We start from the raw sequence: 27,776 nt of genomic DNA, 5'->3' as shown, positions 1-27,776 counted from the left end.
TAATATGGGCTCTGTTGATAGCAACATAGAATACAAGGGTAAAGAAGTTGTGTGGAACTTGTACAAGAAGCTTCAGCTGGATTATTGGTGTCCAGTTCTGGGCACCTCAGTTTAGGAAAGATGTGAAGGCACCAGGTAGAGGGCAGAAACCATTCACGATAATGGCTTCAGGGGTGAGGAACTTCAGCTCTGAAGATAGGATTGGAGAAGTTGGGACTGTTTTCCTTAAAGAAAGGAAGGCTGAGAGGAGATTTGATAGAGGTGTTCAAAATCATGAGGGGTCTGGACAGATTAGACAGGGAGAATCTGTTCCAGCTGGAAAAAGGATTGAGAACGAGAGAGCACAGATTTGAAGTAATTGGCAAAAGAAGACAAAGTGACACAGGGAACAACTTTTCATGCAGCCAGTGGTTAAGGTGCTCTGTGTGAGAGTGTTGTGGAGACAGATTCAATCGAAGCATTCCAACGGGAATTATACTGATATCTGAAGGGGATGAATGTGAAGCGGCACTTGCTGAATTGCTCATCCGGAGATCCGTGCAGACACACTGGGTCAAGTTGCCTCCCCCTGCACTGTAACAATTCAGCGATTCTGGGAATTAAGTGAATTAAAATTCCGCAATTACCGTGTTGAGATTTGAACCCAGGATTACAAGGCTAGTAACCTAACCACCTACCATACACCTTGCTATTTGCGCAATCTTCCAGTTGCTTTGAAATGATTGCACGTCCAAAATAACTCCTGGATTGTCGGGCATTTTGGACAACTTGGAACATGCTAAAGTCTTGTAGAAATATAAGATAACGCTTCAAACTGATGTTCAAGGAAATCTTTCTTATATTAGTCAAGTTTGTAACCCAAATATCATCGAGCACAGGTACGATGACATGAATGGAAATATTCTGAAAAGTCACACCCAGACAAAACTGACCAGTAATATAAAATTCCTCGCTTTTCACGCATTTCTATCATATTTTTACATTGTGAGGTGCCTCTTGGGACCATTTTCTTCCTCTTCGGTGTCAGCTATAGTAATACCCCTGCCTCTGAGTCAGATGGTTGTGAATCCGTGGGACATTCTTAAAACAATATTCAGCATATTTGGGATGACATCACAGTGTCGCTTCCAGGTGTAATGAGTTCCTGCCAAATCCCTCTGGCCATTATTGGAACGGAGGCGAAAACCTTACTGTTGCAGCCGCGATTGGATTGTGTACAAGCGCTGTTCAGAGTGAAGCTTCGAAAGTCGCAGGACCCGGACAACGACTCAAAGATGCCCAATGATTTTTATCTTGAGGGCGGCGCCCCGGCCCTTCCACAGATTGCCGGCAGTTCGTCCTCTCTGGTTAAAAGTTACTGAAACTGCATCTGTCCCGAGTGCAGGACACTGACTCCAGCGCCGCTGGGAAACTGAATTAATGAAAGGCAGCTGAAATTGACAAGTGGGGATTCTTGGGTTCGGCACTGGGGAGTGATTTCCACCCCCCCCCCCCCCCCCCCGCCTCTCGGTGCGGTTACCTGGTGACCGAGAACTCCACGGAGTAAAACCCTGCGTGTTGTATCCATTCCTCAGCTCCCCCCCCCCCCTTTTGTTTGATACAGGAGCAATGTCAGGAATGAAACAACCCTTTTGGGGGGAAGGGGGGGGAGTTGCCGTCACCAGGCTGATAAATGCTTGTTGGCCCAAGTGTTCTCCTTGACACCTTTGCACTCCAAATCCCACCCCTCACTCCCGCGTGCCTTTTGAATGGGAAGACATCCATTATAAAGTTAGTGTCTGCCACCCGCTCACATTGCTCGGCACCCACATCCCATGCCATCTGCAGCCCCGCCGTCCACTGCCCAAGTTCCGCGGATCACAATATTGCTTTCAGGAAGAGCCAGGCCACCGATAAGGAATTGGGGGATTTTTCCATGCAGGAAGGGCAGATGGAGATGGAGGATCAGGCCAGAGTGCAGATGTAAAGTGGTCTTTTTGTGTTCGGTCTGTTTGCCGCCTCTTCTGGTCGAGTCGGTGCTGACTCGCTGTCTTTTCTCGTACAGAGTCACTATAACGGGCACGTCGGAAAGCCAGATGGACATCGGAGAGAAGTCGACAAAATCAGCCAAGAGAAGTTGGACTTTCATTGAAATTGCTCTGGCGGTGCTGCTCCTGCTTATGACATGCGCAGTGGTGGCGCTGGTTGTGCTGTACACAACCCAGGGAGGTAAGGTGACCCATGACCAGATAACCTGGTCAGGTGACAGCAGACCCTGGTCCCAAAAGGTGACCCTTGATAAGTTTGGGTGATAACTGCAGCCTCGTAGCTAAACCAAGCCTCTTAACTTTATTAAGAATTCTCAGGTTGGGGGCATCGCTGACATGACTGACATTTATTGTCCATCCTTAATTCCCCCGAAGGCCATCTTCGCTGCTGTAATTTTCTTTGTAATAGTTTGATCACAACGGAGTAGTCTGTTAGGCTCCGTCAGAGGGCAGTTGAAGAGTGTGTTGGTGTGGAACAGAAGATCCCTCGAATGCTTCTTGAGTTAATTTCTACAACTAAGTTCAAAGCGAGTGAGAGGAACAACAGTCAAATGATCATGTGTAGAGTTTGAAGTGCATTAGCCTAGAGTATGATGTCCCTCATAGACAGCTGTACTCGGGTTGGTAACCTTGTGTCTGATTTAAAAGGTGGTGTGTATAAGTCAGAATCCAGTGATGTGAGCACTAGAATCTAGGCTGAAGCTCCAATGCAGTGCTGAGACAGTCCTGCATTGTCAGAGGATCTGTCGTTCTGATGAGGCATTAAACCAAGGCCCTGTCTACTCTCCAAGGTGGAGGGGACTATTTTAAAGAACAGGGGAGATGTCCTTGTCATTATCGCATTGTTGTTTGTGTGCTCTTGCCATGTACAATTTGCTTGCTGTTTTTCCTACACAACAATAATTGCTGCACCTCAAAAGTACTTCACTGACTGTACAATGCTGTGAGTTGTATTGGCGTTGTGAAAGGTGCATATGAAGAAGTCACTTGAAGGAGATAATCATTTTATCTGGCTTTCAGACCTGTTACATAATAGCTGCAGTGAGGTGCTAAACTACAGGATTCCCAGCATTGAAATCTAACTGCCATTTTAAAGGCTTTGTACTATTGTCACTGGATGGGACCTACTGGAGAACTGATAGTATAGCTTGGTTCTGTCAGTGACACATTGCATCCTGTAAGTATAGTGCTCAGAAACAATACAGTGTAGGTTTTCCAGCGGCATATAACATTTCCTATTTGCATCTTTTTGCTAATGCTCATTAAAAGATATGTTGGACATTAAGATGATATTTTTGATATTAAGCAACTGTAATAAGTTTTGACTTTTTTTTTTAACCATAACTATTAGTCATCTTTGTTTAAAACTGTTGATGGTACTGTTAGTTGTCAAGTTAGTGTATGTGTTAGCGAAAAATGCTACTGTAAGTCACCTTGGTAGTGATAGTCAGGCAAATTATAATGTTAGCAATCACATTTATGTCCGTGCTTATTTTAGTCCTAATGTTAATTTTCCAGGCAGCACGGTGGCGTAGTGGGCCACCCCTGCTGCCCCACGGCGCCGAGGTCCCAGGTTCGTATCCCGGCCCTGGGTCACTGTCCGTGTGGAGTTTGCACATTCTCCCCGTGTTTGCATGGGTTTTGCCCCCACAACCCAAAGATATGCAGGGTAGGTGGATTGGCCACACTAAATTGCCCCTTAATTGGAAAAAAATGAATCGGGTACTCTAAATTTTTTAAAAAAATAATGTTAATTTTCATCCAGTGATATTTTTAGAAAAGGAAAAGACGAAAACAGAAGAACATCATTCCTAAGGTCAGAATTGATGGGTTAATGTGCTGCCTGAGCGAGATATCTGGGGCGTCATTCTCCGACCCCCCGCCGGGTCGGAGAATGGCCGTTGGCCGCCGTGAATCCCGCCCCCGCCCCCGCCGAAGTCTCCGAAGGGAGAAAAGTCGGCGGGGCGTTAATGGCACCGCTGCCGCGGAGAATGTCACGGGTCTGCGCAAGGCAGCCGATTTTCGGCCTGCCGATATTCTCCCTTCCGGATGGGCCGAAGTCCCGTCGACGTGATGACCGTTCACGTCGACGTCAATCAAACCTCCTTTTCATCGGCGTGACCCGGTGCTCCAGGCTCACGCCGACCAGCGAGGAGGTGAGTGACGGCCTGGGGGGTTGGCTCTGGGCAGGAAATGGCGTGGCCGCAGACTGATTGCGTGAGGAGAGGTGTGTCTCGGCTTGTGTGTGTGTGCGGCGGGGGGGGGGGGTGGTTAGAGTAGGCTGGGCTCCGGGGGAGTGCCGGGAGGGGGTCCGTGCCGGGGTGGAGGTTGGGGGTTGTGGAGGGGGTCCGTGCCGGGGTGGAGGTTGGGGAGGGGGTCCGTGCTGGGGTGGAGGTTGGGGAGGGGGTCCGTGGCGGGGTGGAGGTTGGGGAGGGGGTCCGTGCCGGGGTGGAGGTTGGGGGGGGGGTCCATGCTGGGGTGGAGGTTGGGGGTTGGGGAGGGGGTCCGTGCCGGGGTGGAGGTTGGGGGGGGGGTCCGTGCTGGGGTGGAGGTTGGGGGGGGGTCCGTGCTGGGGTGGAGGTTGGGGAGGGGGTCCGTGCCGGGGTGGAGGTTGGGGAGGGGGTCCGTGCCGGGGTGGAGGTTGGGGGGGGGGGTCTGTGCTGGGGTGGAGGTTGGGGAGGGGGTCCGTGCCGGGGTGGAGGTTGGGGGGTGGGTCCGTGCTGGGGTGGAGGTTGGGGAGGGGGTCCGTGCCGGGGTGGAGGTTGGGGAGGGGGTCCGTGCCGGGGTGGAGGTTGGGGGGGGGTCCATGCTGGGGTGGAGGTTGGGGAGGGGGTCCGTGCCGGGGTGGAGGTTGGGGAGGGGGTCCGTGCCGGGGTGGAGGTTGGGGGGGGGGTCCGTGCTGGGGTGGAGGTTGGGGGGGGGGGGTCCGTGCTGGGGTGGAGGTTGGGGAGGGGGTCCATGCCGGGGTGGAGGTTGGGGGGGGGGGTCCGTGCTGGGGTGGAGGTTGGGGGTTGGGGAGGGGGTCCGTGCCGGGGTGGAGGTTGGGGGGGGGGTCCGTGCTGGGGTGGAGGTTGGGGGTTGGGGAGGGGGTCCGTGCCGGGGTGGGTGATGGGAGGGCAAATGAGTTGGTCCACCTGGCCAGGTGCCAGCCTCCAACAGTTGGACCCATGCGGTCCATGCCACCTGGCTGGGGGGAGGAGGGGATATGGGCAATGATGACATGTCGTCGTTCCCCTCCCCCCCACCAGGCCGTCATGTTTTCAGACCATCCAGCGATGTTGGCCGCCGTGGTGGCAGCCGCTCATGTCTATGTTGCCCTGGATGAGGAGGAGGAGGAGGAGGCGGAGGAGGAGGAGCATGCCAGAGAGGCGGCGCAGGCTGCCGCAGAGGGGCAGGCGGCAGCCGCCCAGGCTGGAGGGACACCTGACCGACAGGACGAGGAGGGGGAGGAGGACGTCGTGGCCCCACGGCAACGGAGGCACCCGAGGGCGCCCCGTGTGTACCGGCCCCGGCAGTCATACCAGGACCTCACGGACCGGGAATGCAGGAGGAGACTCCGGATGAGCCGGGAAACCGTGGCACACATCTGCCACCTGCTGGCACACCTGTCACCGCGTGGCACTGGCGGGGGACACCCTCTCCCCGTGTCCGTCAAGGTTACGGTGGCCCTGAACTTTTATGCAACGGGGTAATTCCAGGCACCGAGTGGGGACCTGTCCGGCATATCGCAGACATCGGTGCATCGGTGCATCCGGGCAGTGACAGATGCCCTTTATGCCATGGCGCACCGCTACATCCGCTTCCCCGTGGACCGGGCCAGCCAAGATGCCCGGGCCGTGGGCTTCTCTGCCGTTGCCGGGTTCCCCATGGTCCAGGGCGCGATCGATGGGATGCACGTCGCCGTGCGGCCACCTGCAGAGAACAGGGCCGTGTTCACTAATAGGAAGGGGACCTATTCAATGAACGTACAGGTGGTCTGCGACCACCGCATGATGATCCTGCACGTCTGCGCCCGTCACCCAGGCAGTGTACACGACTCATTCGTGTTGTCGCGGTCATCCATCCCCGGCATGTACGAGGGACGCCATCCCCGGCTGAGGGGCTGGTTGCTGGGCGACAGGGGCTACCCATTGCGATCGTGGCTGATGACGCCTATACGGAGGCCACGCAATGAGGCGGAGAACCGCTACAATGATGCCCATGTAGCGACAAGGGGAGTGATCGAGAGGTGCTTTGGCGTGCTGAAGATGCGTTTCAGGTGCCTGGACCTCTCTGGGGGCGCCCTCCAGTATCGGTCAGATAGGGTCGGCCGCATCATTGTGGTGTGCTGCGTCCTGCACAACATAGCCCAGCAGAGGGGCGATGTGCCGCAGGCAGAGGAGGGCGGAGTGGAGGAGCAGCAGGAAGAGGCCCGGTCCTCCCCAGATGAGGGGGATGGGGGCAATGGTCAGGGCAGACGGGGTAGACACAGGCGGGTGGCTGTCCACCGTTACCGGCTGGCCCAGCGGGCACGGGACAGACTGATAGACGCCCGCTTCACTGACTAGATGGGCGTGGGAATCGGGTAGTATGGCCACAGACCGCACACCATGACAACAGCCGACCACCCACACCCCCCACCCATCCACCCACCCAGCACCCTCACCCCCCTCCCCAACCCCACACACCCCACCCGCATGCACACCACCCCCCCACCCCCAATTGCCGATCCACCGGCGGCACAACGGGCCGGGCTCACCCAGTTGCGGGTGGACGCGTGTCTATCGCAGGCCATGGAGGATGATGACAACCCGCCTCCGATGAGCTACTGGCTCTACATCGTTGGACTATGTCTGACCCATGGCCACAGTACCACCATCCACCCGGACCATCCCTGCATGCGGCTGTGACACTGCAGCGCACGGTCCCGTCCTCTGCCCGGGGGATGTTGATGGCGGCCCAGGGGGAAGGGGGCAGACTCACCTGGGGCTGAGGTAAGACCACCCGTCACACACACACTTGCGCTCAACATACATGACACGCCCGCACACTTTGGACAGAGCACAAAGGCAGCTTCGGTAGGTGTAACATTGACTTTAATAACCAAAGGAGTTCATGTACGTGCCCTAGCCCCTAAAACTCATCTGTGCCCTGCACCCGTGCCAACTTACTCAGTGTCTAATTGTTTGGCCTTACGGGCCCTTTGACTACGTCTACGTGGTTCCCCAGATGGTACAGCAGAACTGGAGGTGGACTCCTGTGATTCCTGCCCTCTGACACCGGATCCCTTTGGCGGCCGTTTCCTGAGGCGTCCTGGCCTAGATGGGCCAGGCTGCGGCCCGGGCGACTGGGATGGCGAGCTGCCAGCCTGTCCTGCCCGTTGCCCACCCGATGCACCTGGGACGGAAGGGGGGGAGTCCGAGGTGTCGCGGTGTACCGGGACCTCCCCTACAGAGGGAGCCGGGACGGACCACACCACCTCCTCCTCCCTCGGGGTGCCCGATGGCCCCCAGGCCTCTACATGGGTGGGGGATGCGAACGGACTGGCCATCCGGCGCGCCCCCGACATCTGGCGCTGCCAGTCCTGGAGGCCCGTGCTGGTATCGACAGGGGTCTGCAGGTTTGCAGCCATGGAGCCCAGGGGGTTGTCGAACCCTGTCTGCGACAGTGCGACGCCAGCTCGCACATGGCCACTGGCGCCGATGCCCTCAGCGATGGCCTGCTGAGACTGGGCCATGGCCTGCTGAGACTGGGCCATGGCCTGCTGAGACTGGGCCATGGCCTGCAGAGACTGGGCTATGGCCTGCTGAGACTGGGCCATGGCCTGCTGAGACTGGGCCATGGCCTGCTGAGACTGGGCTATGGCGTTGAGCGCCTCTGCCATCTGGCGCTGGCACTGGCTCATGGCCTCCTGTGAGAGGGCAGCCATTTCCTGGGCCACAGACGCTGCCTGCACGGAAGGCCCCAGGCCTCGCAAACCGTTCCCCATGTCTGACACCGTCGCACCCATTGCCTCCACCGCGGACGCCACCCGTGCGGTGTCAGCCTGGGTGGCACGCATGACCGGGACCACTCCCAGCTCCTGGACGCGGGTGGACTCCTCCACCTGCGACCGCAGCCGCCGCAAGCCACCCGTCACCCTATTCGCTCGTCTCCGTGTCGGTGGTTGCATCGGATCTATGTGTGGGTGTGGTAACTGCAGGAACCCGGGATCCATCTGGGCGGCAGATGTTCGCTTGGCCTGGGCTGCCCTCCGACCGCCCGGTCCCTCTGCTGCTCCTACCTCCACCTGCTGTACCGGGACGGCTGTGTTGTGCGCACCAGTGAGTGTACCAGACGCCTCATCACTAAAGTGCCCAACCGTGGTGAGTGTTTCTGCGATGGTGGAGGGTGTTGGTGACAGCAGTGGCGTTGTGTCGTGCTCTTCGTCCCACTCTGAGTCCATGGCACTTTGGGGTGGGGGTTCGTCTCCACCCATCCACTCTGAGTCACTGTCTGGTATTTCGTCTTCCCGGGTAGGGGTGTCCTGGGTAGTGCTGTCCCGGGTAGTGCTGTCCCGGGTAGTGCTGTCCCGGGTAGTGCTGTCCCGGGTAGTGCTGTCCCGGGTAGTGCTGTCCCGGGTAGTGCTGTCCCGGGTAGGGGTGTCCTGGGTAGCGCTGTCCCGGGTAGTGCTGTCCCGGGTAGTGCTGTCCCGGGTAGGGGTGTCCTGGGTAGTGGTGTCCCGGGTAGGGGTGTCCTGGATAGTGGTGTCCTGGGTAGTGGTGTCCTGGCTCGGATGTGACGGGGGCCTGTGGCTGCCCCCCTCATCGCTGGGTGGTCGCTCCCGCACGTGACGGGGGTGTCGTCTCCCTGTTGCTCCAGGTCTCTCCGTCTCCCGTGGTGTGCGAGGGGCATCCTGCGGGCGTCGCATGCTGGAGGGTGCGGGTCTCTCCATCTCCCGTGGTCTCCGAGGGGCATCCTGCGGGCGTCGCATGCTGGAGGGTGCGGGTCTCTCCGTCTCCTGTGGTCTCCGAGGGGCATCCTGCGGGCGTCGCATGCTGGAGGGTGCGGGTCTCTCCGTCTCCTGTGGTCTCCGAGGGGCATCCTGCGGGCGTCGCATGCTGGAGGGTGCGGGTCTCTCCATCTCCCGTGGTCTCCGAGGGGCATCCTGCGGGCGTCGCATGCTGGAGGGTGCGGGTCTCTCCGTCTCCTGTGGTCTCCGAGGGGCATCCTGCGGGCGTCGCATGCTGGAGGGTGCGGGTCTCTCCGTCTCCCGTGGTCTCCGAGGGGCATCCTGCGGGCGTCGCATGCTGGAGGGTGCGGGTCTCTCCGTCTCCCGTGGTCTCCGAGGGGCATCCTGCGGGCGTCGCATGCTGGAGGGTGCGGGTCTCTCCGTCTCCTGTGGTCTCCGAGGGGCATCCTGCGGGCGGTCTGCATCTGCGGGGATGGGTGCCTGGACGTTTGGTCCTGCGATACACAATGAAGCATGCATGGTTAGACATCAGGCAGTGATCAGGTGATACGGGGGAGGGGGATATAGGGGAGGGGGGATATGGGGACGGGCTGTTGGTGGCTCACTTGCTCGTGGGGCCCCGACCTCTGCATCCTCAGGTCCGCCAGCCAGTTCCAGGGCCCTTTCCTCGTGTACGGTCAGTGGCCTCTCATCAGCGGGCCCTCCTCCAGTCCTCACATGCTCCCTATTGTTGTGTGCGCGCTTCTCCTGTGGGGGGGGGGGGGGGGTGGTGGCAGGGGTAAAAGGCAACAGTGTTAGGCAGGTATATGAATGCACGCCATCGGTTGCGCGTGCATTGCAGAGGTGAAAGTTAGGGCTGGATTCACTTGGGGATATGGGGGAGGGGGGATATGGGGGAGGGGGGATATGGGGGAGGGGGGGATATGGGGGAGGGGGGGATATGGGGGAGGGGGATGTGGGGGATATGGGGAGGGGGGATATGGGGAGGGGGGGATATGGGGGAGGGGGGATATGGGGAGGGGGGATATGGGGGAGGGGGGATATGGGGGAGGGGGGGATATGGGGGAGGGGGGATAGGGGGGATATGGGGGAGGGGGGATATGGGGGATATGGGGGAGGGGGGATATGGGGGAGGGGGGGATATGGGGGAGGGGGATATGGGGGATATGGGGGAGGGGGGATATGGGGGAGGGGGGAATATGTGGGATATGGGGGAGGGGGGATATGGGGGAGGGGGGATATGGGGGATATGGGGGAGGGGGATATGGGGGAGGGGGGATATGGGGGATATGGGGGAGGGGGGATATGGGGGAGGGGGGAAATGGGGGAGGGGGGATATGGGGGAGGGGGGATATGGGGGATATGGGGAGGGGGGATATGGGGGATATGGGGGAGGCTCACCCTGCCTGCTCTGACGAGGTCGTTCACCTTCTTGTGGCACTGGGTGCCTGTCCGTGGTGTTAGGGCCACAGCGGTGACGGCCTCTGCCACCTCCCTCCACAGACGCCGGCTGTGGCGTGGGGCAACTCTGCGGCCGTGCCCGGGATACAGGGCGTCCCTCCTCTGCTCCACCGCGTCCAGGAGCGCCTCCACATCGCGTGACTCGAACCTCGGGGCTGAGCGACGGCCAGCCATCAAGTCGGGTGTTGCGGTCGGGTGTTCCGGTCGGGTGGGGGGGAGCTGCGCGGCCTTATGAGCCGTCACGCCGTGCAGCGCGTATGACGCTGCACGGCGTGAACCACTGCGCAAGCGCGGATCCCGTTACGTCGCTGCTAGCCCATTTCGGGCCGCAGACTATCGGCCCATTTTTATGACGTGACGCAAGTGGGATTTGCGCCGTTTTTTGCGCCGATCGGCGGAGTTTCCGCCGATAACGGAGAATTTCGCCCCTGAAGTCTGCTTGAACTTAAAGCCGACCTCAGTGATTCCAAATGATGAGCATTTGTCTCTGTGTTCAAGTGTATTAACACTAGGGATATTAGTGCTTAGTGTTCGTAATGGTGCGAATGACAATAGCAATGAAAGTCGCCGTAGCTCTCGCTTTTTGAGAGAAAGCTGACTGGTGGTGATTTAACCTGAGGGTCACCACACCTCAGGTGCGTGGCAAGGTTGTGAAGGCAGGACTTTCATGGTTAACCTCAGCCCGTACAGGAATTGAGCCCGCGCAGTTGGCACTGCTCCTGATCGCAAACCAGCCATCCAGCTAACTGAGCTAACCGACCTGCCCCCACCCCCTGCCTGATAACAGCAATACAAGAATTACAGTAGTATCTGTGTTATTGGGATCTGCAAGTGATATCGCATTGTAATTTTTCAGTTGATGGAGTTCAATCTAAATTCAAAGTTAATTATTTCAATTTATCTTTTTCAAGAAAAAGAACTTTTTTGGCACTAAATTTCCCCATTGTCTTTGTGATGTGGCTTAGTTCAAATATTTTCGCACAAAATCACTTCAAATGGTAAGGAGTAACTAGATTTTGTGATGACATACTGGCAGATGTTCTTTTTGAGGTAATTGACGCTCCAAATACCCACTCCCCCCTCTTTGATTTTCCCAACAGATACAATTCTGAGCTATTGATTTTAAAGTGACATGATATTGTTCCAGGTGGCTCTTGTTCCTGTGTAAGGAAAGAGCTAGCCTTCATTCTGTGTCTGAACACCAGTTCAAAGCAGCAGTCACGAGCTCCAACATTATGCTCCATGACTCCCAAAGTGGAGCACACTGGTGCCCTAACACACTCTGCCAGCATAATATTTGTCAAATATATTTAATTTGGAACACTATAATTTAGTTATTATCATGTCTGCATCTCTCTAAGATTAGTCAGTGTTATCAATTAGTGTTTTAGGAGCAGTTTGGACTTTTTCCAGTGAGGAGACTATGAAGAAGGGTTAAAATGTTGATAAAGTCAAGTTACCCATGCTGCTGGAAAGGGTTGCACTGATCTGACACAAATCATACAAATACTATTTTTCCACCAAAAACACATTTGTCTGATGAACTGCGCAGTTGAACTCAAGTGATGTTGTCCATTAGCACGTACTGTTCAACACACATCATTTGATTGCAGGAATCCTGTGTAACATTCATTCCTGCTGGGATGTTATCCTGCCTGTAATCCATTCCTTCGTCTGTTAGCCTGCATGCGATGCACTCCTGCTGATGAGCGATCCTGCATGCACTCACTACAACCCTGAAGTAAAACCTCAGCCACAGGCTTTTTTGGACAGTCTACTGTACAACACCACACAGTGTCTTGTTCCACAAGATCTGAGGTATACAGCATACATGACCTATGACAACATTGTTTACACTGGGATATATCTACAAATTGTGCATTTTCTTTCCAAATGGAAATAAATGTGTTAGATCTGATAGACATTACAAAGACATGGCTGCAGGATGACAAAAATTGTGTCCTGAATTTTCAAGGTTGCGTGACATTTGGGAAGGATGAGAAGATAGGAAAGTGTGGAGCTCTGTTAATTAACAATGACATTAGTACAATAGGGAGAGATGACTTTAGTTCTGAAGATCAAGATAAAGGGCGCAATCCAGAGGACTCCAGTTAAAGTCCGCTGATTGGCGTGTTTAGGGGGGTGTTGCTCTGTGACCGCAGCACTGAGAGGCATCTCGCCACCCAATACAAGAAATAGAAGCAGGAGGAGGCCACCAGGCCCTTCAATCTGCCCGCCATTCAATATAATCATTGTAGAGCTATCTCGGCTTCAACTCCTTTCTTGTGCCGTTTCCCCATAGCCCTCTATTCCTCAATCTATCAACTATTTATCCACCTCCAGTTTAAATATTTCTAATGATCCACCTTCCGGGGCAAAGAGTTCCAGAGATTCACGACCCTCTGCGAGAAGAAATTTCTACGCACTTCAGTTTTAAATGACCAGTACTTTATCTTGTAGCTATGTCCCCTTGTTCGAGACTCTCCTACTAGTGAAAACATCTCACCATCTACCCTGTCAAACCCCCTCAGGGTCTTAATTGTTTGAATAAGGTCACCTCTTCTCAATTCCAAGGAATACAGACCCAGACTATTTAGTCTCGTATGATAGGACATCCCCCTCATCCCAGGAATTAGCTTGGTAACTCTGCTTTGGACTGCCTCCACTGTTACTATATCCTTTTTTAGGTAAGGGGACCAAAACTGTATGCATTATTCCAGATGAGGCCTCATCAACACTCTGTAGAATTGCAACAAAACCTCCCTATTTTTAGCTCCAACTCCTTTGTAATAGGCCAAAATGCCGTTTGCCCTCTTAACTACCTGTTGGACCTCCCTGCTAACTTTTTGTGACTCATGCACTAGATCCTTCTGTACTTCTCTTATCTGCAGTCTCTGTCCATTTAGATAACAATCTGCCTTTTATTCATCCTAGCAAAGTACATGAGTCATACTTCCCCACATTAAACTCCATTTGCCAGGATTTTGTCCAGTCATCCAATCTATCTATATCATGTTGCAGAATCACAATATCCTCATCACAACATGCCCTTCCACCTTCCAACGGCCTTCACTTTTCTTTTTGGCCTCAGGGAGTTTCTCTTCGCCGAGGCCGCACTTAGTGATTTCCTGCTGGCGAGCACAAATCGGGGCGGCATTTTGGAAGGCTGTCCCGATCTTTCCCTCCTGTGCCTTACAGGCCCCCTCCTGCTCTTTTGACCCCCCCCCCCTTCATCCCTCCAACCTTGGAGAGACCTCTGGGAACCCTCCATCTCCCCTCAACCTGGCAAGACCCCCCCCCCCCCCCCCCCGGGCCTGACCTTTGGCAGTGGCACCTGGGCACCCTGGCACAGCCAGCCTGGCACCCTGCTGTGCCCCTAGCACCCTGGCAGTGCCACTCAGGAGCCCTGGCAGTGGCTCAGTTGGCACTACCAGTGTGACAGGCTGGCAGTGCCAAGGTACCTGGGTGCCAGGGGGAGTGTCAGGGCGCCACCCAGCACTTCCCCCACCACCTAGGTCTCCAATGGTCTGGGAGATTCCCTCCCAGGTACCGTTACATCTGCTCTACCTTTGTGGACAGAGTGGAGTGAGTCGGGTGACTCACGTAAGGTTTGCCGCCCGGTGCAAAGCCCAATTTGGAGCTCATGCCTGATTCACTCATTGCGCCAGGATCCACGCCGGGCACATTGGGGTCGCTAAATCACACCCATAGAATCAGTTTGGATGGAGATGAGAATAGTTAAGGTGAGAGCTTATTTGTGGGCGTGGTCTTTTGGCCTCCTAACAGTAACCACATTGTAGGACGGGGTATACAGGTAGAGATAATGTCGACTTGTGAGAAAGGTACAGGTGATTTTAATTTACATATAGGTTGGACAAATCAGATTGGCAATGGTAACCTGGGTGATGAGTTCCGAAGAGTGTTTTTGAGACAGTTTCTTAGAGCAATACATTCCAGCGTCAACCAGAGAACAGGCTATTCAAGATCTGAAATTGTGCAATGAGACAGGGTTAATGAATGACCTCCAAGTGAAGGCGCTCCTAGATAGTTGCGATCAAAATGTTATTGAATTTCACTTTCAGTTTGAGGGAGAGAGAGAAGGGTGAAAGCCTAGTGTTCTAAATTTAAATAAGGGCAATCATGAAAGTAGAGCTAGCGAAGGTGATCTTTGAAATTAGGTTGAAGGTTAGGTCATAAGAGATGCAATGGCAGACGTTTAAGGAGATATTTCAGAATGCTCAGAAAAGATACAGTGAGAAATAATGACTCGTGGTAGGACACAATATCCTTGGCTAACTAAAGGAGTTAAGGATAGTATCAAATTGAAAGGAAAAGTGTATAATTCTGCAAAGATGTGTGGATGTGGTGTTCTTGGATCTTCAGAAGGCATTTGACAAGGTGTCATATCAAAGGTTACTGTGCAAAATAAGAGCTTATGGAGATGTGGTGGTGGTGGGGGAGAAGGGGTGACATATTAGCATGGATAGAGGATTGATTAGCAAACAGAAAGCAGAGTAGGCATAAATGCTCATTTTCAATTTGGCAAGATGTGACGAGTGGAGTGCCACAGGTATCAATGGCAGGGCTTCAACTATTTCCAATTTAAATCAATGACTTTGATGAAGGGGTGAAGGGACTGAATGTATGTTTGCTTAATTTTCTGATATCACAAAGAAAGGTTGGAAAGTAAGTTGTGAAAAGGACATGAGTCGACAAAGGGACATAGATTAAGTGAGTGGGCAACAGTTCAGCAGATGGAGAGTAACGTGGGAAAATGTGAACTTGTTCACATTAGCAGGAAGAACAGCAAAGCAGCATATTATTTAAATTGCGAGAGATGGTAGAACTCTGAGGTACAGAAGGACCTAGGTGTCCTGGTACATGAATTGGAGAATGTTAGTATGCAGGTACAGCAAGTGATTAGGAAGACAAATTAATGTTGTTGCTTATTGCAAGAGGAAAGGCATATAAAAGGAGGGATGCTTTACTATAATTGTGTACAACAGTGATGCGACCACATCTAGAGTACTGTGTACGGTTTTGGTCTTTTTATTTGAGAAAGGATATAAATGCGTTAGAAGCAGTTCAAAGAAGGTTCACTTGACTGAGACCTGGGATAGGGGTTTATCCTATGAGGAAAGGTTGAACGGATTTGGGCCTGTACCCATTGGAGTTTAGAAGGAGATTTGATCTTACTAAACTATATAAGATCCTGAGGGGACTTGACAAGTTGGAAGCTGGAAGGATATTTCCTCTTGTGGGAGAGACACGAACTCAGAGACACGTTTTTTAATTAAGGAGTCTCCCATTTACCATGGAGATGAGAATATTTATTTCTCTGAGGGTTGTAAATCTTTGGAAATCTCTTTGCTGGACAAGGGGGAAGTCAGGGTCATTGAATATGTTTAAGGCAGAGGTAGATTGATTCTTGACTAACAAGGGAGTCAAAAGGTTATCAGAATTGGATTGGATTTGTTTATTGTCACGTGCACCGAGGTACAGTGAAAAGTATTTTTCTGTGTTCAGCTCAAACTTAGTACATGAAAAGAAGATACGTAATAGGGCAACACAAGGTACAGAATGTAAATACATAGACATGTAAATGTAAATCGCTTATTGTCACAAGTAGGCTTCAAATGAAGGTTACTGTGAAAAGTTTCTAGTCGCCACATTCCGGCGCGTGTTCGGGGAGGCTGGTACGGGAATTGAACCATGCTGCTGGCCTGCCTTGGTCTTCTTCCAAAGCCAGCGATTTAGCCCTGTGCTAAACCAGCCCCTTCAGGTGAAGCATACAGGAGTATAGTATTAATCAGTCTATAAGAGGGTTGTTTAGGAGTCTGGTAACAGCAGGGAAGAAGCTGTTTTTGAATCTCTTCGTGCGTATTCTCAGATTTTTGTATCTCCTGCCCAATGGAACAAGTTGGAAGAGTGAATAAGCCGGGTGGGAGGGGGTCTTTGATTATGCTGCCCGCTTTCCCAAGGCAGCGGGAGGTGTAGACAGAGTCAATGGATGGGAGGCGAGTTCGTGTGATGGACTGGGCGGCATTCACCACTCTTTGAAGTTTCTTGCGTTCTTGGGGCGAGCAGTTGCCATACCAGGCTGTGATGCAGCTAGATAGGATGCTTTCTCTGGTGCACCTGTAAAAGTTGGCAATAGTCAAGGGGAGGTAGAATGTGAAGATAAGGCTATAATAAGATCAACCATGATGTTAATGAATGGAAGACCAAGCCTGAGCAGCCAACTGGCCAATTCTGGCTCTTAATTCATATGTCTGTATGTAAAGAAATTTTTCAAGTACAAAATAGCACGGTAGCATTGTGGATAGCACAATTGCTTCACCGCTCCAGGGTCCCAGGTTCGATTCCAGCTTGGGTCACTGTCTGTGCGGAGTCTGCACGTTCTCTCCGTGTGTGCGTGGGTTTCCTCCGGGTGCTCCGATTACCTCCCACAGTCCAAAGGTGTGCAGGTTAGGTGGATTGGCCATGATAAATTGCCCTTAGCGTCCAAAATTGCCCTTAGTGTTGGGTTTGGTTGCTGGGTTATGGGGCTAGGGTGGAGGTGTTGACCTTGGGTAGGGTGCTCTTTCCAAGAGCCGGTGCAGACTCGATGGGCCGAATGGCCACCTTCTGCACTGTAAATTCTATGATAACTATGATAACTCTATGAAAATAACCAGAACTTGGTCAAAAATTTGAAGCACTTTTGATATGCCGAGAACAAACACTGTGCTGCTATTAATGATTTTTAATTTTACTGCAGAACTGTAAATCTAACCGGGAGGTGTGCAAAAGGAAGTGAGAGAACCTGGTGATAGTGGATCATTCCAGTCATATGACATATTGCCAATAGGGCTCCCACCCACACTGTCTCGGGAGAATGTTACTGAAGGGGTAACATACAGACCTTTCATACAGACCTTTCTGCTGGGGTTTTCATACATAGCAACATGATAGTTAAAGAGAGTAAACCTCCCTTTCCACTCTCCTGTTTTTTTTCTGTTCTTAAGCAGAGCAAGCTTCATGCAGGCCACAGGGAAAATTTATTACTGTCTATTCATCGCAGTAATTTGCTGCATAATTACCCACTCTTCAGTAGTAATTCCCGATCCTTGCATTTTCCATTTTATTTCACAATAAACGCAGCAAGTAAATAGTTTTTCATGAAGTATGAAATTCCTTCCAACAAATCAGGGAAGCACCCTAAACATCTGGTTGTCATTTCCTGGACTTGCAAACATGTTGCTCATTTCGAAATGAAGACACACAAGGAGAAAGTTATTATCCCTTTAAGCACATTGTAGATCCCCAAGCTCTAGGAGGGCCATATACTATCAATTTGTTTATAAATGTCTTTCTTAAAGGGATATAATCTATCTCCAGAACATACTCGCGATTCTTCACTCAGCACATATTCAATAAGTTCACTAGACAAATAGGGTTGAGGAACAGATAGCCCATGGCAAAAAGACTCGAGGGACTGAACCCCTTACTCCTGTTCCTATGTTCATGCTAACTGGGGTTCCTGCTGGAACGTTTTGCTCAGTTGGCTAGGCAGCTGGTTTTGTGATGCAGAGCGAGGTCAGCAGCGTGGGTTCAATTCCCTTACCAGCTGAGGTTATTCATGAAGACCCCGCCTTCTCAACCTTGCCCCTCGCCTGAGGTGTGGTGATCCTCAGGTTAAATCATCACCAGTCAGCTCTCCCCCTCAAAAGGGAAAGCAGCCTATGGTCATTGGGCGAGGATGATATTAACCCTCCATGTGCAAATGTGCAACATTGTTGGCAGTCCAAACTCACAGATAAAAAGATAGCTACTTGAATATGCCCATGGCACTGCACCCTAATATAACACAAAATAAGGGAAAATAACTGTAAAGAAAAAAAACACGACAATTCATCACAAGCACTTCACCTTGTCAATTATAATTGAAGAAGCAACAGACAACTTTTATAAATGTCCTGAATGTGATTATTATTTCAGATGTGATCATTATTTCTGTTCTCTAATGACAGGCAGCATCTTATTGAGCCATGGGAGTATCACTTTTTTCCCTTCCTGTGTATATGTTTGTGAAGTTTGGTCAGTCTGTTTCCTGTTAGACACACTGAAAAACCAGCAACAATCAGCATTTTAGAGTAATTCCTCGCTTAACCATGTTTACAATTTGAAATCATCGTGTCTATTTCTAGATATCTTCCTGGATAAATTGGAAATGATTGGTTTTTCTTTTTCTTTTTTAAATAAATATAAATTGGGAATTTGCATGCATGACTGCGTGACAGTTGAAGTCAGCGTGACGTTGCGTCGCTAATGTTATAGTAATCTCCTTTGGAACATTTTGATACATTAAATGTGCTGTCGACCTGTAAGATGTTGAGGTGCTTCAGACAATAGTCTAGAACAGACTGACATGTGTGTTCAACTGCATGTTCAACTTCAACTACATATGTCCTCACATTGAATATTATGTAAGTATGAATGATAATCTGGGGATCAAGCAAAGTTATTACCCAATGAGAATTTAAAAACTGCTACATTGACAGGATCATTCCCGAAGATCCCTGTCCATAAGACATAGGAGCGGAAGTAAGGCCATTCGGCCCATCGAGTCCACTCCACCATTCAATCATGGCTGATTTCAACTCCATTTACCCGCTCTCTCTCCATCGCCCTTAATTCCCCGAGAAATCAAGAATTTATCAACTTCTGTCTTAAAGACACTCAACGTCCCGGCCTCCACCGCCCTCTGTTGCAATGAATTCCAATCTCTCAATCATTTTTACTTGTGCCTGTGAGATCCCAAGGAGAGTTTGTTTACTCTTGGGTCTGTATCAATGGGTTGAATAAGTCAATGTGACTTGGTGTGTGAGTGTGAGAATACAAGTGTGAGCAAGTGTGAGTATCTGCTTGAAAATGTGTGAATGAGCAGATGTACGTGAGCATGAACACAGGAGTGAAAGAGCAAGCTCTTGGCTGAGGAAGTGTGAAAGTGAATAGGCAAGTGAGTGAAAAGGTGAGTAATTAAGTGTGCAAGCATCAGGTGTGTGAGTGAGAAGGTGATGGATTGGTGAGTATCAATAGGAACTAGCTGGGGAATGGATTGCAAGCTATGGGTACAACAGAGAACTAGGTGAAATTAAAACCTCAGTATTTGTGGAAAAGATAAGGTTATGAACGAGATCTACAATCTACTGTCACACAAGGGCAACCTCCCCTTGTCCTAAGAGATAAAACAGTAATGATGCTGTTCAATGCATACAGGCTAGTTGTAAAACACTATGATGAGAAGTCAGCACTTCTGTACACTCTGCACCATGCAGCGTTTTCAGTGACATTGAGTCGAGAAGGCATTATTCAAAGTCTTCCAGCATTAAGTTAAACAGAATGAACTGGCAAGGTAGAGGCCACTTTTCCTCCTGATACTTTTCCTCAGTCGGACAGTTGTAAATTGGATATCATTATTCGCCCTGTTGTGTGATCTCGCTGACTAAAAAATTAAATCCGTGTAGGATCCTGTTGCCAATCTTTCATGGCTAGATACCTTTGACATTCAGGTTGGAAGATTTTTATTCCATTCTGGTGCGAATTTTTGTTAGCCATTCATAGATGGATTTAAAAGATGACCATAATGCAGTGAATGGTGATTTTTATATAAAAATGTTTTTGTAAACCTTTTGTATTTCTCAAATTCTAAGAAGCAACGGGACAGATTTTCAATTTGAAGCTCCGAAATCAATGGAATTTAAGATCTTGTGATTTCTATAATGGGTGGCTGATCCACAATATTTGTACAACTGATCGTAAGTTGAGAATCTACCTCAAAATGTCTATGGAAATGAGTTGTATCATTGATACTGTTGACTTGCGTGGTGTCAGGCCAATTAAATCTTTCAACTTTAGGATTTATGTGTGACCAATGGCTAATTCCATTCCATATTGTGAGCTACTCAGATGGCTTCACGAATAACACAGCATTCCATGACTGCTGCACTGAAATGTCAATCTAAATAATGTATTCAGGCCCACAACTTTCTCACTCATTTGCCATCAAATGAGCCAAGTTGATAGTCAAGATAAAAGCACCAAAATCAGTTTGTTTCCAAGGAAACATAGCTGGCATGCTGGAGTTCCCAAGGCCACAATGTGTGGGGAAAATGTTTTGCACTTCATTGCGATTCTTGATGTAGAATATATGATGAATGCCACATTTGGAACTTTTTCTCTCTCTTCTACGTGTTTCATTAACTGTTTGCCACTCAGTTTCTGATCTCATTACAGCTTTGACCCAAACGTAGATAAAAGAGCTGAACTCAAGAGGTGAAGTGACGTCAAGGCTGCGTTTGACCGAGGTTGGAATCAAGGAGCCCGAGTAAAACTGGAGTCGATGGGAATCGGGGGAAAGATCTCCATGAGTTGCAATCATACCTAGCACAAAGGAAAGTGGTTGTGGTTGTTGGTGGTCAGTCATTCAGTCCCAGGACATCATTGCAGGAGTTCCTCAGGATAATGTCCTAGGCCCGGCCATCCTCAGCTGCTTCATCAATGAGCTTCCTGTTGTATATTGTCGAGATTGACTCTAAGCCCGGGAAATAGCCGATGAAGTCAGAGACTATCACGTGACTCAACTCTTAAAGGGACCATGCAGCAGCACACCAATATCAGCCAACACATATAACATCCCTCCCCCTTTACAGCTAAGGTCTAACACAAAAAATAACTATAATAATTTTACATAGTCATTTACAAATATATGTACAAGGGCAGGCAGTCCATTATTACACAGTGGTAATACGGTCAATAGGAAAGACGATCTGGTGAGCGTCTATTCCATACTGCTTGCCTGCACACTTCTGGGTGTGATTTTTTGTGACCTTAGATGTATTCTTAGGTTCATCTGTGAATGATTCTACCCTGGAAGGTGTAGAGTCTCTTTTACAGAACAAAGATTAATAGCAACCGGAGATTCTTCTGCAATCTCTTTAGTGAATTGACCGTAAGTCATAGTCACATGATCTGGCTGCGTGGATAGTAGTTTGATGCGTGTAGATAACAGCTGATCTGCATATCGTCTCCACACCAACTCATCTCCCAATTGTAAGGTATGAACGATTGGACCTGTTTTAGCTAATACAGTTGCAGGAACCCACATCTCACGAGTGGTATAGCTGCGTGCCAACATGTGCCCTCTTTGTTTAAACAAGCATCTTCTCAAATTACCTTCTCTTCTCAAGATCTGCAACTGCTGATTGCATTCTACTATCTCAGATGTCTCCTGCGGTAAGAGTAAATCAAAGGTAGTTCTCCACTTCATCTTCATTAGTAATAAGAGTTGGGGAACTCTGTGTAGTCGCATGTTTGGTGTTGCGATATATTGCCAAGAAATTGTTTGAGTGGTGATGTAATGAACCTTGGTCCTCAGAAGCTTTCAATGGTTTGTTCTGTGGTTGCTGATTTATCAGGGCCACCTCCAGCCACTTGCAATGTGGGTCTACTACGACCATGAACACGCGCCCCTCGTATGGACCAGCAAAGTCAATGCGTAGACGTTGCCAAGGCATTTTAGGCTATTCCCATGGCTGCAATGGGGACATTGACAGTCCGTTCCTTACCCCTGCACATGTCTGGCACAGTCCTGCTTTTTCCTCCATCTGGGCATCGATTCCTAGCCACCAAAAGTAACTCTGCGCAAGTTACTTCATTCAACCGATACCTGGGTGCCCTTCATGTAATTGTTCCAATTTTCTTTGCAGTAAATTTGAAGGAATTATCATTCTCATCCCCCACAACAGGGATCTACTTTGTACTGTCAACTCAGGATTCCAGGAAATATACGGCTTTAATTCAGGATGTGTTAAAAGCTATCCTCCCTTTTAACACCATTTCCAGGACCTTAATCAATACTGGATTATTTCTGGTCTGTCGTTGGATTTGAGCTGCAGTCACTGGAACATGCTCTATCTGTGCACAATAGAAGATATTTTCTTTACTGGCTGTTATCTGACAAGCAACATGACAATGCATCAGATAAAAGCAAATTACTGTGGATGCTGGAATTTGAAACAAGAAGAGAAAATGCTGTACAATCTCAACAGGTCTGACAGCATCTGTGGAGAGAGAAGGGAGCTAAAGTTTCGAGTCTCGCTGACTCCTTGTCAAAGCTAGAGAGAACTGGAAATAGGATGAGATTTGTACTGTTGTTGGTGGGGGCGGGGGGCACAGTGGAATTGCGCAGAGTGCCAGACAAAGACAAATGCATCAGCATTGGCTTGTCTTCTTGACTGTCGGCATTTGATCTCAATTGAGTGTACAAATAGAATCAAAGACCATTGTTGGAGTCTACTTGCTGCCAATGAAGGAATACCTTTATATGGCCAGAAACTAACTGTTAAGGGCCTGTGATCTGTCAACTACGTGAAGTGACGACCATAAGGTATTGGTGAAATTCTCAGTGTTTCCTTCACCAACTGAGTGTAGTATGCTTCAGCACCTGTTAAAGTACATGATGAAAAAGCTATTGGTCGGTCTTCCCCTCAAGATAGTTGTGTGACTCCACCACTCTAACTCGTATGGCGAAGCATCACAAGCAAGTTGTGATAGTAACTTTGGGTCGAAGTGTACCAATCACTTCTGATCTCTTCAGTGCTTGTTCAGCAGACTGGTAAGCTTTTTTGCTTTCGGGTGTCCATTGCAAAGTTTGTTTTATGCACAGTAAGGTATGTAACAGTTTGACTAGGGTTGCTAGATTCGGGATTAACTTTCCATAGTAGCTAATTAACTTTAAGAGTGATCTTAACTATACTACATTTGTTGGTCGTGGAGCCTCCATTATAGCTTCCATATTCTTAGGTGCCTGATGTAAAACATACTATCAATTACATGGCCTCGATAATTGGACTGATGTTTTAAAGAAATCACACTTATCTTTCCTCACACGGAGACCATGCATCTGAAGGCATTTCAATGTGGCTTCTAAGTTATGTAATTGTTTCTGTTCATTAGTACCAGTAATTAGTATAATCATCAAGGCAACATTGTACTCCCTGTAAACCACTGAGCATCTGGTCCATGGACTGTTGAAATGAAACGGGTACTGGCATTATTCCAAAAGGTAACCTCTTGCAGTGGAAAAGGCCTTTATGTGCGATAATGATGAGCAGGTGTTGAGATTCAACTGCACTATTCATTTGCAGGTAAGCCTGTAATTGGTCAATCTTGCTGGACTTCTCTCCTCCTGTTAGGTCGGCAAACAAATCCTCAATCAATAATAGCAGGTATTGATTTGCGAATAGAACTGGATTGGTGGTTGTTTTAAAATCTCCGCAGATGCAAATTGTTCCATCTTGCTTCATTACAGGCACAATAGGGGTTGCCCAGTCACTGGTAATGAGGGGTTCTAAGACTCCTACATCCACAAATCTCATTAGTTCAGATTCTACATTTGGATGTATGGCTTAGGATACTACTCGAGCCTTGAGACACTTCAGCTGGCTATTTTGCTTGATCATTAAAGACACTTGTACTCCTTCATGGAGTAAATTCTGTAAATTTGTCTTTGAATCAGCTAAGATATTTACTGCACTCCAGTTTAATTTGATCTTTTCCAGCCAAGATTGGCCAAAGAGAGCTGGAAAACCTCCTTATACCACATGAAGTGACTGCTCTGCAGTTTGCTCACTTAACTCTGCTTTGACTGTGGTGCATCCTCGTAGATACACTGCTTCCTCAGTTTAGGTTCTGAGGATGACCTCAATAATAGGTGATTCAATTTCTGTTCATAGATGGTCTCATGTTTTAAGGAGATGGCAGCCCTCCTATCGACCTCCACTTTTCCAGGTTGTCCATTCAGTTTTGGAATTACCCAGAACCAATGTTATTCACCTTGTACAAATACTACATTCAAATTCAGATCCTCATCAGGACTATGTGCTGCATTTTCATTGATGTTTTGTTGCTGTTCTTATTTTCTTCCGCATTGTGAGTTTTCTTAGTTGAATTCATTTTATTTCTTCTTCTAGAAGTGCCTTTGTTTTTCCTTGAACTTTCTTCCCTGGAGATACTGTTTTACCCCAGCAAGCTCCTGCTGTGTGGCCAGCTTTGCCACAATTTTTGCACTGGCTATCTTCGTTCCAGCAATCAGCCCGTGAGTTGTTTATTTTTGCATAGCGATGCCACACCGGCTTCTGGGGAGACATTTTCTGAGCAATAGCCAGTTTATGGATCCTCGTGGCTTGCTCCAAGCTGAGAAACCTCTTTAGCAGCAAGCTTAATGTCTAATGCTGTTTTCAAACTTAGATTTTGTTCTGTTTATAATCTTCTCTGAATGGCATCATTTCTCAACCCACAAACCAATCGATCTCTAATGGCATCATCAAACGTGTCACTAAATTTGCAGAACTCTGCGGGCGCTTGAGGGTCGCAACAAATGGCACAATGCTTCCCCCCTCTAGCTTATTCCTTCAGCGATGTCGAAACCTCTCCGTGATAATTGATGGCTTTGGTGCAGAATGATCTTCTAATATTTTACCCAATTCTTGATAGGATTTGTCACCGTGTTTCTCAATTTGGACCAAACATCTGAACAAATTAAAAGTTTTGCTTCCAACTGCACTAAGAAAAGCAGGGCCCTGAATATCTTCTGAAATGTTATTGACTGGGATATAATAGTGGAATCTCTCTGCCCATAAACCACAATCAGAAAGGATAAACAACAACACCGCCTCTACAATAGTCCTCAATACTGGGGCCCTGCAAAGCTGCGTACTTAGCCCCCTATACACACACGACTGTGTCACAAATTTTAGCTCCAACTCCATCTCCAAGTTTGCTGATGACACGACCGTAGTGGGTTGGATCTCCAACAACGATGAGTCAGAGCACAGGAGGGAGACCGAGAACCTAGTGGAGTGATAGAATGATAACAATCTCTCCCATAATGTCAGCAAAACTAAAGAGCTGGTCATTGACTTCAGGAAACAAAGTGTCGTACACACCCCTGTCTGCATCAATGGGGCTGAGGTGGAGATAATTGACAGTTTCAAATTCCTCGGTGTGCATATCACCAACAATCTGTCCTGGTTCAACCTCATCGACGCTACGACCGAGAAAGCACAACAGCGCCTATACGTTCTCAGGAAACTAAGGAAATTTGGCATGTCCACATTGACTCTTACCAACTTTTACAGATGCCCCATATAAACCATCGTATCTGGCTACGTCACAGCCTGGTATGGCAACTGTTCGGCCCAATACTGTAAGAAACTACATAGAGTCGTGAAAACAGCCCATTCCATCACATGAACCCGCCTCCCATTCATTGACTTTGTCCACACCTCCCGCTGCCTGGGGAAAGCGGGCAGCATAATAAAAGACCTCTCTCAACCGGATTATTCTCTCTTCCAACTTCCTCCATCGGGCAGGAGATACAAAAGTCTGAGAACACGCACTGACAAATTCAAAAACCTGTCCCCTCACTGTCGCTGGGTCAAAATCCTGGAACTCCTTTCCTACCAGCACTGTGGGTGTACCCACACCACAGGACTGCAGCGGTTCTGCATATTCTCATGGGCAATAAATGCTGGCCTAGGCAGTGATGGTCACATCCTGTGAATGAAAAAGTAAGTAGCATTCACAGAAAGCAATCCCATTAATCATTGCCACTATTTTGTATTTCACTTGTGATAGTTTTATTACCTGCATTAAATTATGTGACAAAATAATTTGGCCTTATTTCTCAAGCATTTTTTTATTTGTCATGGGATATGGTCATCGCTGCCCCATCCCTGAGGGCATTTAGGAATCAACCACATTGCTGTGGATCTGGAGTGACATGTAGGCCAGGAAAGGATGGCAAATTTCCTTCCCTGAATGACACTAGTGAACCAGATGGGGTTTTACGACAGTCGACAATGGTTTCATGGTTATCGTTTGACTTTTAATTCCAGGTTTTTGTTGAATTTAAATTTCACTATCTGCCATGGTGGGATTTCAACCCAGGTGACCAGAACATTACTAGTCCAGCAACAATACCATTACACCACAGTGCTTGCAATACATTTTTAACATGTTTGCAGATAATTTCCAACAAGCAAACAATGGAAGATGCACGCTAGATTCTGATTGCAGATCTATTCCAGTTGTACACACTGGGTCAAAACATATACACACACATTTCTGGGGGGAGAAAAGGAAACTTCTAACAACTGAAGTCTTGCTTGTTAAAGCTACGTGAAAAGTTCAGTATCTTGCACATTCAACTCACCCACTGTGTGTCTATAAAATCTCAGCCGATTTCTCAGTGTAATATTGAGAAACGTTTGCTGGAGGTGCTGTTATTGAAATAATACATTAAATCTGTCTGCACCTGTGGTTCAGCTAAATGCAAAAGATTACATTGACTGTTCAACAAAGAAAAAGAGGTTATTTTGCCATTCTGGGTAATATTTGTTCCTTGACCATTTCATAACTAACTGGCCATTTATCGAATTTACTGATTGTTGATCTTGCTTTGTTGAAATTGGTTCCTCCATTTATTTGCATCACAAACATGATTACACATCACAAGGGTGGCACAGTAGTTAGCACTGCTGCGTCACAGCGCCAGGGGCCCAGATTCCATTCTGACCTTGGGTGACTGTCTATGTGGAGTTTGCACATTCTCCCCGTGTCAGCGTGGGCTTCTTCTGGGGGCTCCAGTTTTGTCTATGTTCACGTTAGGTGGATTGGCCATGCTAAATTTGCCCCTTAGTGTCCAAAGATGAGCAGGTTAGGTGGGGTTATGGGGATAGGGCAGGGGAGTGGGCATAGGTGGAATGCTCTTTCAGAGGGGCAGGTTCGATGGGCCGAATGGGATTCTATGGTAAGGTACAAAAAATGTACTCTTATCTGTGCTTCAAAATCATTCAGGAAGATGAGATCAAATAGAATCCTTGCAGTGCAGAAGGAGGCCATTTGGCACAATGAGACTGCACCGGCCTTTAGAAAGAGCATCCTACTTAAGCCCATGCCTCCACCCTATCCCTGTAACCCAGTAAACCGACTTAACCTTTTGGACACTAAGGGGCAATTTATCATGGCCAATCCACCTAACCTGCACATCTTTGGACTGTGGGAGGAAACCGGAGCACCCGGAGAAAACGCATGCAGACATGGGGAGAAGGTGCAGACTCCGCACAGACAGTGACCCAAGCGGGAATCGAACCCGAGTCCGCTGAAGGTTCACTTCAAAAAGCAAATTGGATGTGTAAATCGTTGGTTGTTGCTCAATGTTTTCTTCCTCTCAAATTCTATTAATATTTTGAACTGTATGCAATTATATGGGCTATTTACAAAAAGAATTTTAAAATAAAATCTTTGCCAAA

At 49.1% G+C, this 27,776-nt stretch overlaps 1 protein-coding gene across 3 annotated transcripts in view; it reads left to right on the top strand.

Annotated features, from left to right (window-relative positions):
• Positions 1-1,735: 1,735 nt before the first annotated feature.
• The window catches only part of mmel1 (membrane metallo-endopeptidase-like 1), a 243,318-nt gene continuing 217,277 nt past the window's right edge, over positions 1,736-27,776 (top strand). For all 3 annotated transcript variants that reach the window (XM_072478005.1, XM_072478006.1, XM_072478004.1), the window contains exons 1-2: positions 1,736-1,962; positions 2,045-2,208. In XM_072478005.1, coding sequence (XP_072334106.1) covers positions 1,916-1,962; positions 2,045-2,208 — 211 coding nt within the window. In that variant the 5' untranslated portion in view covers positions 1,736-1,915. The remainder of the gene's footprint in view (positions 1,963-2,044; positions 2,209-27,776) is intronic.

This window comes from Scyliorhinus torazame, chromosome 16 (genome assembly GCF_047496885.1).
Source record: "Scyliorhinus torazame isolate Kashiwa2021f chromosome 16, sScyTor2.1, whole genome shotgun sequence".
Classification (NCBI taxonomy): Eukaryota; Metazoa; Chordata; class Chondrichthyes; order Carcharhiniformes; family Scyliorhinidae; genus Scyliorhinus; species Scyliorhinus torazame.
The sequence above is the reverse complement of the archived record's forward strand: the minus strand, read 5'-3'. Positions and strand labels throughout refer to the sequence as shown.